At 41.6% G+C, this 12,952-nt stretch overlaps 1 protein-coding gene across 2 annotated transcripts in view; it reads left to right on the top strand.

Moving 5' to 3' along the window:
- The window catches only part of sertad2b (SERTA domain containing 2b), a 41,709-nt gene extending 33,259 nt beyond the window's left edge, over nt 1-8,450 (top strand). For both annotated transcript variants that reach the window (XM_062401142.1, XM_062401141.1), the window contains one exon: nt 2,410-8,450. In XM_062401142.1, coding sequence (XP_062257126.1) covers nt 2,414-3,691 — 1,278 coding nt within the window. In that variant the 5' untranslated portion in view covers nt 2,410-2,413 and the 3' untranslated portion in view covers nt 3,692-8,450. The remainder of the gene's footprint in view (nt 1-2,409) is intronic.
- Nucleotides 8,451-12,952: the final 4,502 nt, after the last annotated feature.

Raw genomic sequence — 12,952 nt, forward strand, 5'->3', positions numbered from 1 at the left:
AGTCAGTGAGTCAGACATGTGCAGCTGCTTCAGCTCTCAATCACACACCCGCAAACTGCTTTGAAAGTAACTCTGTTGCTCACTCTTTGATTCTCTCTATTTCTCTCTCTCTCTCTCTCGTCATTTTCCTAGACGTGCCATACACTGCTGAAAAGAAACCTACAGATTATTTAAATCAACGTACATGTAAATTCATTTTTAATCCAGTTTTCTAGCACCAAAGAAGTGCGGAAAGTCTGGAGCCTCTTCGGGGGTCTTCTATAGGTTTGAATCTTTGTAGCTCACATTTTGCACTGAGGGGTCTCTGCTCTGCACCTCTCAGAGGTTAGCTCTCAATAAGACAATACAGGCAAGGCTGCCATCTCTTCTTTGGTTGTGAATATGATAGGGAAAAAAACTATCAATAATTCAGGTAACTGGTGCCAGGATTTGCTCATTAAGACATGCACCCATGTCCCTTTTTTCTTTCATGTGTGTCCAGGCTGAACTCATAACTCTAAACAACAACATGAAATTGGCACAAACACCAAATATTCAGAATTTATGCCTACAAATATATTTTTTTAATTTCTTGATTGACCCATTGATGTTTGATCCTAGGCTTGAAATTTTTGTTCTGCTTTGAGCTAAATACTCGTCTGAAAACATTACTCAATACATTTTGAATGAGCCACAGAAGCAGGAAATGATGAAGTTGAAATATTTATGAAGAATGTGTAGGCCATGATCTAAAGGCTGTGTAAAAAGAGTATGAAAACGTGTTTAAAAAGAACATGTCCTATGCTATATGAACAAGGCTCTATATTGTTTTGTATTTGCTTTACTCTTATTGCAGTTGAACTATCCATCAATTGGTAATGTTAATATGTGTTAATTTTTGTGATGCAGTAAAGAAATCCTCTTATTAAACCACGAACAGCACAAAGGGAGATTTATGGGTTTTATTCCTCAACATGTATGTACGTTGCTTAAGTAATAGGTTTTTATTTTATTCATCCTGTATTTAACTAATAAGATATAATATGTCTCCTATCAGGGAGTCCTGGTCAAGGTTTGGCAGCTATGAAGTAAAAAAAAAAAAAAAGGCAGGGAAAACACTAATTAAAACATTCTCTAAAAAACCTCCAAACTTCTGTACTGGGATCTCTTTCTTCTTCCTTCTAATTGACCAGCATACCTTTATATGTCAATTGAACGATCTAACAGACCTGCACCATTTATGAGCAAGTTCCAAAAGTTTGGGTTAAAAAGCAGTTGTTTTTCAGTGCCTTGCTCATAGGCAGCGTAGGAGCAGTTTTATTTCAATGGGCGGAGAGTGTTGCTCATTCACCTCCCACCTCTTCCAGACCAATCTCTCACCTAGTCCTCCACTTCCTCCTCTCACTTCTCCTCCTCCCTGTCTTCCTCCTCTTCCTCCCTCCCTCCCGACCCTCTTCTCCCCCATCCCATTCTTTGTCATCTCTTTGGGTGAATTCCCAGCTGACACTGTTTGTCATGGCAACCAACCAGTCGTGGTGACTGGGCCCACAGCTCACACTTCCTGTGTGTGTGTGTATGAGGAGAGGCATGCGCGGTGTGTGTGTATGACGACACACATGCGTGGTGTGTGTGTGTTGTTGTATGTGTGCGAGTGTAGACAGAGACTGGCTGCATGAGCCTGTCAGCCTGGATTAGAGTGAAACTCACTGCAGCGATTCTTTCTTTCTTTCTCACTCTCTTTCTCTCTCTCTCTCTCTCTCTCTCTCTCTCTCTCTCTTCTTCATTTCTTTCACCACACAGATTGTGTGATCTGTAGCGGCATCTATTATTTCACTATTGGAATATATTCATATATTCTAAGAGAATAACTGAGACCTTGTCACCATCTCTCCCTCTCTCTCCCTATCTCTCTCACACACACACAGTACTACCCCCCCCCCCCCCCCCCAAAACCAACCACCACCACCCCCCTGCCCCACCCCCTCACCATGTAAGTCAATGTGCTATTCCAATATGGCAGGAGAGGTGGAGGGGGCGGGGCTTTAAATCTGGCCTATGATCCTGTGGTACAGCAGGGAGCGCTGCTATTACATAACTTTGTGTGTGTGTGTGTGTGTGTGTGTGTGTGGCAAGGTTCCCAATGCAGCTGCTTTCGGTTTCAATGTATGTTTTTTAAATCCCTTGTTGCAGTAAACTTGTGGCGTTTAAGCAGATTCTTGAATACCCACGGTTAAGCTGCTACTGGGTTTCAGTCTGGAAACATTACTGGTGAATAAACGGTATCTGTGGTTGAGTGAGATGACATGGATCATCTAATGCTGGGGGCTGGTTGGGGGGGTTTTGTGTGTCATACAAAACCGATCAGTTGAATTTTTTTTTAATGTCTCTAAGTCCATTGACAAATCAACTCTTGTCTCCTGTCTTTTTCAGATACATGTTCGGTAAAGGTGCGAAGCGGAAGCTGGACGAGGATGAAGAGGGGCTGGAAGGCAAAACGCTGGAGGTGGCGGTGGCGGGAGGGGGACTCAGCCTCTGCCCAGAGGGCCTGTCTAAGGTATCCTACACCCTGCAGCGCCAGACCATCTTCAACATCTCACTGATGAAGCTGTACAGCCAGCGGCCGCTTGGTGAGCCCAGCCTGGAGCGCCGTGTCCTTATCAACAACATGTTGCGACGCATCCAGGATGAACTCAAGCAAGAGGGTTCACTGCGGCCACTACTCCTGCCACCGTCACCACCACCTGACGACCCCATGGATGAGGGCTTCCGTGATGCGCCGCCCTCCTTTGGTGTTTTATCAGCGACAGCAGCAGCACAGGTATCCCAGCCTTCTGTGTTGCTGATGCCGGCGATCGCTCCCCCGCCTTCACCCCACCCAATGGTGCCTCCCAACTGCCAGGCATCCCAGATATGCCCCGGCCGTGCAGAGGCTTGCCTTGCCCCTCTAGAAGCCTGCCTCACTCCAGCCTCGTTACTGGAGGAGGATGGAGGAGATTCAACCTTTTGTGCTCCATCCCCACCAACTCCTCCTCTGTCACCTCCCCTAGCGCAGTGTCCCACATTACCTTTGGCACTTCTGAACCCGGTGTCCCCCCGGGTCCCTTTGCCTGTCTCGTCCAGTGACAGTTTCCCCTCCACGCTGGGTGACATAGAGTTGGGCCCTCCCACAGCCATAACAAGGACAGCAGCAGCTAATACTACAACCGTGACTACCTCCCCAGCTCCCACGCCACTCACCCGGCCCTCCCAGTTAGCACCTCTTTCCTCATCCAGAGACTACAGGACCATGGGCTATAAACCAGAGGCAGCTAGCGTCTTGCTAGCTGAAGCTCGCTGCACCGAGCTCCGACCCATGGACAATCTGCCCACACTGCCCCCTGGTGGCTTAGTAGATATTTCCTCTTGTCCCTCCTCACCTCCTTCCTCTGCCTCACCCTCGGGGTTTCTCTCAGACTTGGCGCTGGACGATGTCCTGTTTGCCGACATTGACACGTCCATGTATGACTTTGACCCCTGTACAACAACGGGGGCAGTGGGCGTGGCGGCAAGCGGCGGCCTTGCCAAACTTTCACCGGTGGTGACGACAGACGACCTCCTCAAATCGCTTTCGTCACCATACAGCGGCTCCGCCCCGCAGGTTTCAGCCAATCAGCCTTTTAAAATAGATCTGACAGAACTGGACCACATCATGGAGGTGTTGGTGGGGTCGTGACTCACGGACACCAACACATCAGAAACACACAAACGGTTTGATCTGGAAAACAGAAAAGTTGTGATCGCTTTTTGGGCCGTCTTGGTCGTTTTTATGTTTGTCTTTTTTAAACTTTGTTCAAAGATCGGTAATTGTAAACATCGATTGTGATGTCACTTCGTACTACTTTGACAACTACTACTACTACACAACACTGTGCATGCACTGTGCTCGCTTTTCCAAATATGGAAATGAAGTAACTGGGAAACAAAGACACAAATAAGTTTGTATTTCTATACTTGTGAGGACCTCCATTGACTCCTTTCATTCCCTAACTCTAATTTCAACCTAATCCTAATTCCAATCTTTAACCTGAACCTAAGCCTTAACCCCACAGAGCGACTGTAAATAGAGAAAATATAGAGGACTGTCAAATTGTCCTCATTTTTGAGGACTCTGCAGTCATTATATCCTTGTGAGAACTTTTAGGTCTCACAGGTAAAGAAATACAAGTGAACACACACACACACACACACTGAATCCATGGCTTTTAGCAGACGAGTGCCTTTAAGAATGACCACTTATTCAATTCCTGTTTTTTACAGTATTTTTTTCTTTTCTATTCTTTTCACTTTATCAGCCTCTCGAGGTCACTCCTCGATGTTCTTTTAAATTATTGTATTGTATTAAAACTATAATTAAGGAGGGCAATTTTTAACGATCAAATAATAATTATTTAATCTTTATCTTATTGCAGATGCTATGTTTTATTTGTTAAGCAAGCATAACAAATGTTTTATGAGAAAGACCTTGTTTTACCAGTGTGCTACATTACATATTAACTCTGCTTTTTAATTACGCTTTGGGATTAGCTCTTTAATACATTGCCTAGTTGTTCGTTAAACTGTTGGTTGAAGGAGATGTTCTTGTATGAATTCAGTTCAGGACCTTTTTTTTTTATCAGCAGCCACATATTACTGTGCTGGATGCTATTTTACATGAGCTCGGCATATGGGTTAGTTATCATGCTTCAGTTACAGCAGAATTCAAATGAGCTACACCCACAGGAAAGCTGGATGTGTTGACATTGGAAGCGGGGCAGCGCCAGCATGGACTCTTCCCTCCCAGTCATATGTAGATGACCTGAAAAGTGGAACCTAAGCACACACTGTAGGCTCTTAACACATGTTCAGTCTGGACCCAAGGCAAAACAGCGAGGACAGATTGCAGGGGAAGTCACATTGGCTCCAGGGGGACTCTGTATAATTTATCAGAATCACACAAAGAAAGTTGAATATTTGAGGGGAAAATGCCTTATGCCTTAGGTCTCATGAAAGTAGCATCATGAGTGACAGACAAATTACAGCACAGTATACAGTATTACACACCCGCTGTATATGCAGAGTATGTTTACAGCTCCTCTGTTCTTTGTGAACCCCAGTGCTGAGGTTGACCGCAGAGCTCATGGATGATTTAAACACATACGATAGCAGGAGGACTAAATCTGTCTCCTAAATAATTTTCCGCTAAAGTAGGAAACTTAAACAACAACAAAGCAAAAGAGTCTAAACACAACCTCCCCTGCACACAGCCGTATGCATGATATTTAGAATATAATAAATAAATGTGATGGCAAAGTTCAGCATCGGGAATATTGGTCTCCTTACAAGTCTCTGTACTGAGAATGAATTCTTTACCAGGCAAATACTGTGTCCACGATTGAACCTTTTCAACGCTATCAGTTGAAACTGAAACTCCTCTTCACACACATTTCCTTACTCGAGTCACATGTGGATATTGGCTGTGATGCTTTCGGGATAAAAATGCATGGAGGTGCTTGTTGGGCAGAGGCAAAAGACTGAGATCTGCTGTGTCACCCAAGGCCCCGATCTGATGCCGCGCTGCCTTTTTTTTCGTGGAAGCCAACACTTAAAAAAAAAAGAGCAATGCAGAGTTTTTTTTCCTGTAGTTGCTAGGCAACCATCAAATCACCTGTCTTAAGCAAAACGGATTTTGTTGTGAATTAAACTCACAGATCTGTGCATGCTATCTAAATGTATAAGCTACAGGCAGAGGATACTTGCTCCGGCTCCTATAGATGATATTAGGCTATTTTTGAATAATTTGCTCGGCACATGGAAACAATTCAGAAACGATCAGTGTGGCTAGATGGGGCACAGATTCCCCAGCTGCTCCAGGAGCTCCGCTGGTGATGGTTGCTTCACAGATTAATTTAGGATGAGTGCGGGGACGTTTGACAGTCTGCTGTCAATCGCTACAATATGTTCAGAAATGTCTTGCAGCTTGTAGAATAATGACGTTAAAAGTGGGCTGATGTTGGCTTAGCTCGAACCACAAGCTTTATGCAACCAGTACCATTTCAACAGTTAAAATAAATGAAAACAACTCACTTGAAATGTTAAGATCAGCACCAACCCTCCTCCTAACCTGCCTGGAGCATCTGGCCACAGCCACCTCTAGTTTCTCCTCCATCAATGTTGTTTCCAATCAAAGGCATGCAATTCTAGATTGATCAGATTGGACAACAGGGGAAAACGCTAATAAGACTGATGACCTTCATTTAAAATGAACAGATCTCCAGCCCCACTAAAAGCATTTATTTGTGTTTGTGAATAGCAGTGTCACATATGTAGCCATAATTTACAAGCAACCAATTCTGAAAAGGACAAACACCTTGGCATCAGAATAGCTGTATGTTGACTCTAAGAAAAGCCATGGAGTGGACACAGGCAATTGCAATTCGCAGATGGAAAGTATTCTTTTCAAAGTCAAACCTGTTGCGGAACCACAGGATAGTTCAGATTTGAACTTTAAAGTGTTTTTTAAGTTTCTACAGCGAAACAAAAAGTATGCAATATTTGACATCAATTAATCAGTGCAATCAGATTTTAACCAATAGGCTAAAAATTGACCCTGGGATTCTTTTATTCATGTTCAGTGCATTTCAGTTGTTTGTGCAATATTTGTGCAAAATAGTGTCTTTTGAAAGCTGCATTCATTGATATTTTTGTGCCATTTCAATATGTATTACCACTTATGTTACCATATATTGCTTGTTTACTAATACAAATTAATGTTAATTTATTCTCATGTCTCTTGGCACCTGATAACGTATATTAACTTTCCTTTTTGCTCCTTTGTGGTCTCCACCAACTCCTGAAGGAAACACTAGCTGGTACATGAATGTTCCAACAGCTAATCTATAGATATATCTGCAATTTGTTGCTTTAGTGAGTTTATCAGAGCTTTTTCAATAAAAGCAACTCATAGAGCAATGAGTTAAAGTAACTGATGTGTTCCTTCTAATTAAGCGAAACTGAAAGTTCAGTGGTAACGATCTGCAAGTTTATCACTATAAACACATCATGCATTATAGTTTTGATATGAATATAAACATATTAATGAATGCAGCTTCAATGTGCACATTGCATCTACATGTATTGGATATCCAAAGCAATATAAGAAAAATACACCGTATACCGACACAACGCATGGTCCTGAAAAGCAGGATTTCTCACCAACAGTTTTTAATCTTACGTCGTAAAATATTAAGTGACTATTAAACACAAGAAACCCTCAACGCCTCTGTGTCTCTCAGAACAGCCTTTCCATGATGAAAAACAGTCTGATAATGGTATTTCTAGCAGAGGTCCCAGCTGGTGGGACTCAGTGTTGCTAATGGGACAGAATGTGTTATCTGCATTACAGCCTGACTCATCTTCCTGTGGCAGCCAACAGCAGTGAGGCTTTAAACTCAAACAGTGGAGGATCATTGGTTCCCAGAGGTTTGACACTTGACCTCAGCTCGTATGTATATGACCTGCAATGGAACTGAATTCGGAGTGTGTGGGCAGAGCAGACAGCAGCACCAACTCATGTTGTTTATAGACGACTGTGTCTTGTTTCTTTCACTAGGTTTGAATTTTGGAGTGCTTGTTTTTTTTCTTTTTTGTCAATGAAGTTATTTATTCATATTGTTTTTCTTTTCTTTTCTGTGTAAATATATTTATTTTGGATGTGAAGTGAACATTTGGATTGTATATGCTTGTACAGAATGTGTGGTAGGAATGTACTTCAGATAGGATGTATCTGAGTGTGGAATTATGGGTGGAAGCCATTTTTTTATATACATAGGTAGTTATATTATCTAGTTTTTTTGTTTTGTTTGTTGCTACGTTTACTGACAATTTTTTTGTGGGTCGTCAGCCACAACTTTTTACATCTTTTTGTACTCTTTTTTTTTTGGTTCAACATTTTTTCCAGTTGAAGGCGAACAGTTAATGCAGCAATACTCAAAAACCCGTTTCCAACCTTCAGATGTCAATACTTCAAAGCCTGTCATAGACGCTTCAATGCCAAAAGTAATGTACATAGTATGAACAACATTCGAGCTCCTGAGACTTTTTTGATCAGTGTTTGTTACCGAACCTGTTGAGTCAGCCGCGGAAGACTGAGCGCGGTCGAGGCTGACTCTACAAAGGCTGTATTTTACACAGACCTCAGAGCTGTGCCTTTTTCTATGCAATAGAACACAGAGAGAGCGAAATTATCAGCTGACCACTGTATTGGCATCCAGATGTTGACTGAATATATGTATATCTAGTCAACATTTGAATCCTGATATATACGTGTATATTTGAGATAAATGGACAGCTGTCTGTGAATTTAAAACAGTCTTACTTTTGTAGTTTTATATATATATATATATGTATATATAAATATATAAATATATATATATATACAATAAACTGTAAAAAGAGCAGAAGTCTTGTGTCGTCTCACTTTCTAACATTGTTTGACAGTTTTCTTATTTCATGTGCATTTACACAAACACAGTGACGTTTATATTAAATTAGCTGAGGTCAGTTTGTGATTATCATACTATCATCTGCAACTTTGACAGAATAATCTCAACACTCCATAGCTATTTCCTTAGTTTATTTTCACCATCATGTGACCAAATTTTCATACTTGCGTAATGTAAAACATCCCTTACACAACGAATAGTTAAAAACCAAATTGATGATATTCATATTTTGTGCTTTTAAAGCTCAGCAGATAGATAGATGAATCGGTACCATCTCATTTAGAAAGTGAGAAAAAAATAATGGATAGTAAAATATTATCTTTAAGGGACAGTTCACCAAAAAATGGAAAATTCACTCATTATCCACTCACCACTATGCAGATGGATGGTTGGGTGAAGTGTTTCACTTTTGGAGTTTCAGGGGTAAACAGGGTTGCTCGCAAATTCCATACAATCAAAGTAAATGGTGACCAATTCTTTAAAGGTAAAAAAAAAAGTGTCCGGAAGCCCTGACAATCAAAATCAACTCGAAACAATGGATAATGAGGGAATTTTTATTTTTGGGTGAACTATCCCTTTAATTTTGAAATTCAGCGGTTTGATCAAAGCATATCTTTTCAATCTATTAGATCATGTGTGCCTTGTGGGACTGTTTTGAGGATGGTGTTTCTCAGGTGTAATTGAATTTGTTCAGATTTTTATTATACATTACACTAAGTATGGAATCAGTGATAACAGGTGGTTGTATGCAGTATATGTGAACTAATATTTTAATATAATTGATTATAAAATTATTGCTTAAGTTAAGATAAAGAACTTATAATCATTTCACAACTGTATCATTATGTAAAAATTGAGTTGTTTTAAAAAAGATTTTTATAATTTTGTTTTCTATAAATGATTATATTCCTTTCACCCTCATAACATTTTTGAATGATTTTCAGCTTCTATTGGCTCCAGCCTCCAACGTCTGAACAGATCACAGGAACCTCAATTACATCTGCAGGGCAGAGCCCCATAGACATGACGGGTTCTCTCCTACCACCCGAGCTCAGAGTCCATTACACCTGATGCCCTGTCCCGTCGCCTAAAAACACGATCCCTTCACCCTGCACCCTTCACCTGGGAGCAGCCTCTTTGTCCCAGCTCCTCTCCTCTCTGAATGTCTCCTTAAATACTTTTCCTCCAGACTGACATGTTATTCAGGTGCGACTCTCACCCTGTCCCTCACCTGTCAACACTTCTGCTGCTCCAGCGTGGAGCCTGATGTTCAGGAGCTTGAGGCTGTCTGTCCCGTCTGATCCCAGCACAAGGTTTCTCATCAGGTCCTGGCTGGGTATTTGAAGGGTGTCGTCTGCAATGATAAAACCCATAGAAAATATCATCTTGTGAGTGGTTCACACTAAATTTTCTTTTACTGTTCTTTTCAGGTGCAGCAGGCAGCTGTGGTCCCGCTCTGATAAACCTGCTGTAAACAACCTGCTCAGCACCACATCACAGGAGGATAAACATAATTACTAGAGCTTTGAATAAATCTATATTATGTTATGTACAATTTCATGTCAAACAATCTACACTAAATACTACAATAAGCATCAGCCGCCTGATTCAATCTAAAAGTCAACTCAGCTCACAGACAGACAGACACACAGACAGACAGACACACAGACACACAGACGGACATTAAGATAGACAGACACACAGACAGACAGACGGACAGACACACAGACACACAGACAGGGATGGATGGATGGATAGATAGATAGACAGACAGACGGACACAGATGGACGGACAGATAGATACTGTAGATACAAACATACATACACATATAGATAAATAGACAGACAGACGGACAGACTGATAGATAGATAGATAGATAGATAGATAGATAAGCTTCAACTTTTTCGACTCATCTGATAATTTTTTTCCGAGTGTTAAATCCTCACACATTGTAGTTGCAGGGTTCATCCATACACAGCATGTGGCAACTGATCCCCAGGTTTCTGCGGCATCAGTCTGAATCAGAGTTCACTTGTTACTGCAGAGAACAGGGATGATGTTTTTGCAGGGCCGCATCCCATCCATCACATCAGGGTCATCAGGGTGGATCACACTGACTGGATCAGATTTGAGCTTTAATAGATGTTGGTACCAGCTCCACTATAAAGCACAGCCTGTGTCTTTTTCCCTCCTTCTAGTTCACAGCGGCACAGGGCCAACATTTGCCACTGTTAAACAGCCACGACTCCTGATCCGCCAGCCGGGGTTATTTCCAGCATTCAGGCCACACAGCTGTGAGGGGAAGGGGGACAGTCTGTCTCTATTGGCGGAGGGAGGGAAAGTTTAGCTCAACTTAGCAACAGAGGAGCTGAGGTCACTGAGGACAACATAGATGACAGCACCAGAGGCAACGAGACAGAGAGCTGCTTCTCTCCATGTCTGTCGTCTAGGTACTGCTCCTAATTTGGATTGTACAGTGATTCTCATTAAAACACGACAGTCCCCTGAGTGTTCTTCTATGAAAAACTCATATATTCCTGTACGATAATCTTAGAAACAGCCTAAAAGGTATGAACATATATGTGAAGATTTCAGTCCAACCATATGAATTGACAATATAAAAAACATTTACGAATACAAAATCCAAAATGTTTGTTAAGACTGGAACATACATTACCAATAATACAACTTGACCACTGAGAGTCCATTGAAAAACCTGTGAAACAGACTTTGGTGGCTAAAATCCCCTAAGATCCCCTTTACATTCTGACTCCTCTGCTTTTTGTAACTTCTGGGCATCCAAAAGGTTTTTTATTTGATCAAATCGGTCCTAATCTTAGGAACAGATAAAATCATTTAATTTAAATTCTACTTCTACTTCTACCACTACTACTACTACTACTACTACTAAAAATAACCATAATAATAATAATAAATAAGAAGAGGACTGAGAGGTATAAACCCCCTTGCCCAAAATATGATGATAATGATGATGATTAATAAAAAGTTATGATAGTGCCCCTGAGCAAGGCACCTTACTCCCCCAACATCTGCTCCCCGAGTGCCGTACATGGTCGCTCACTGCTCTGTGTGTCCTGCACCAGTTGGGTAAAAAGCAGAGATTAAATTTCCCTACCTGCATGAGTGTGCCTTTGCATGTCTGTGCATGTGTTTGGGACGAATAAATGCATCTTAATCTTAATATTAATAATAATAGTGTTATTGTTGTTATTATCATGATTTTTCATGAAACTTTACGTATACAACATATTTCATTCAAAAAGAGGCAAAGTGATGCAAGCAGGAACATTAAAAAAGACAGGAACATTAAAAAAGAGTTCTAGCAGAGTTTCTTCTTTTGAGCTGTTTTTCTACCCACGTGTTAATAGTGTTATCTTTGTCTGCCGTGTGAATAATACTGAAACAATCTCTTTATCATGGCGCCATCGCGTGGTGGAGGCGCAGAGGTGCAGCTCGGTCTCACGTGGGGACAGATGTCGGAGGTGAGCAGAGAGCTGACCATGGTCCTGACTCTGTCCTCCAAGCGACACCCATACGTGGGACTCTCACATTAGAGGTTTGTAAAATGGCTCAGAAGAACGAGAAAGGATTGAAATGAGACATGCAATGACCTCCTGTTCTGTCAGCATTTCTTACACATAAGGTTTCCAATGACCAATAAGGATCTATTTTTCTTTCAGTGTGATTTCAACCTCGATAATACCAGAGCTGAAAGCTGTGCAAACATGACGGGTTTGTAAACACTTATGTTATATCATAAAGAATCCCAACAGCTCCCGGGTCGGACTGCTCATTGGACCAACCCGCCACTTTCCCGATGTCTGATCGGCCCATAAAACAGGCGAATCGGCTCATTGTCGTCGCCCCCAATGAAACTGAAGAAAAGGAAAATGACCGCTGGGGAGGCGCAGAGAAATTGCCAAAGAAAAGACGCCCCACTCTTTCCTGGAAGTTGTCCCCCTCATTACCATTACAAAGATACTATACAGTTTTACATAATGAAATAATTGGATTCAACACAGTGTGTTTAGATTTTTGAAACACCGAACCCCCCTCATTTTACTCACAGTGGTTTGGTCCACTGCCCATCCCACCCACAAACACACACCGACACACACACACACCCACACACACGCACACACACACTTTAGAAGCGAGGTGGTCTCATCTCTACAACAGTTAAGTAAAAACCAAGGATGGGTCAGACATGTTGCTTTAATTCGATCAACAGTATAAAAACACATTTACATTCACTCAGACTGCATCTTGGCCACCTTGGTGCATGCTGCTGCCTTTGAAGCACATTTAAATTCATTCAAATGTTCATAACTCAGTGAATTTTCAAGGCGTTGCTTTACTACAGATGTCAGAGGTGTATGTATGATACAGAATGTTTGGTTACACTGATAATACAGCTTTTACGATGGATGGG

The sequence above is a fragment of the Platichthys flesus genome, chromosome 12, assembly GCF_949316205.1.
Source record: "Platichthys flesus chromosome 12, fPlaFle2.1, whole genome shotgun sequence".
NCBI classification, from domain to species: Eukaryota; Metazoa; Chordata; class Actinopteri; order Pleuronectiformes; family Pleuronectidae; genus Platichthys; species Platichthys flesus.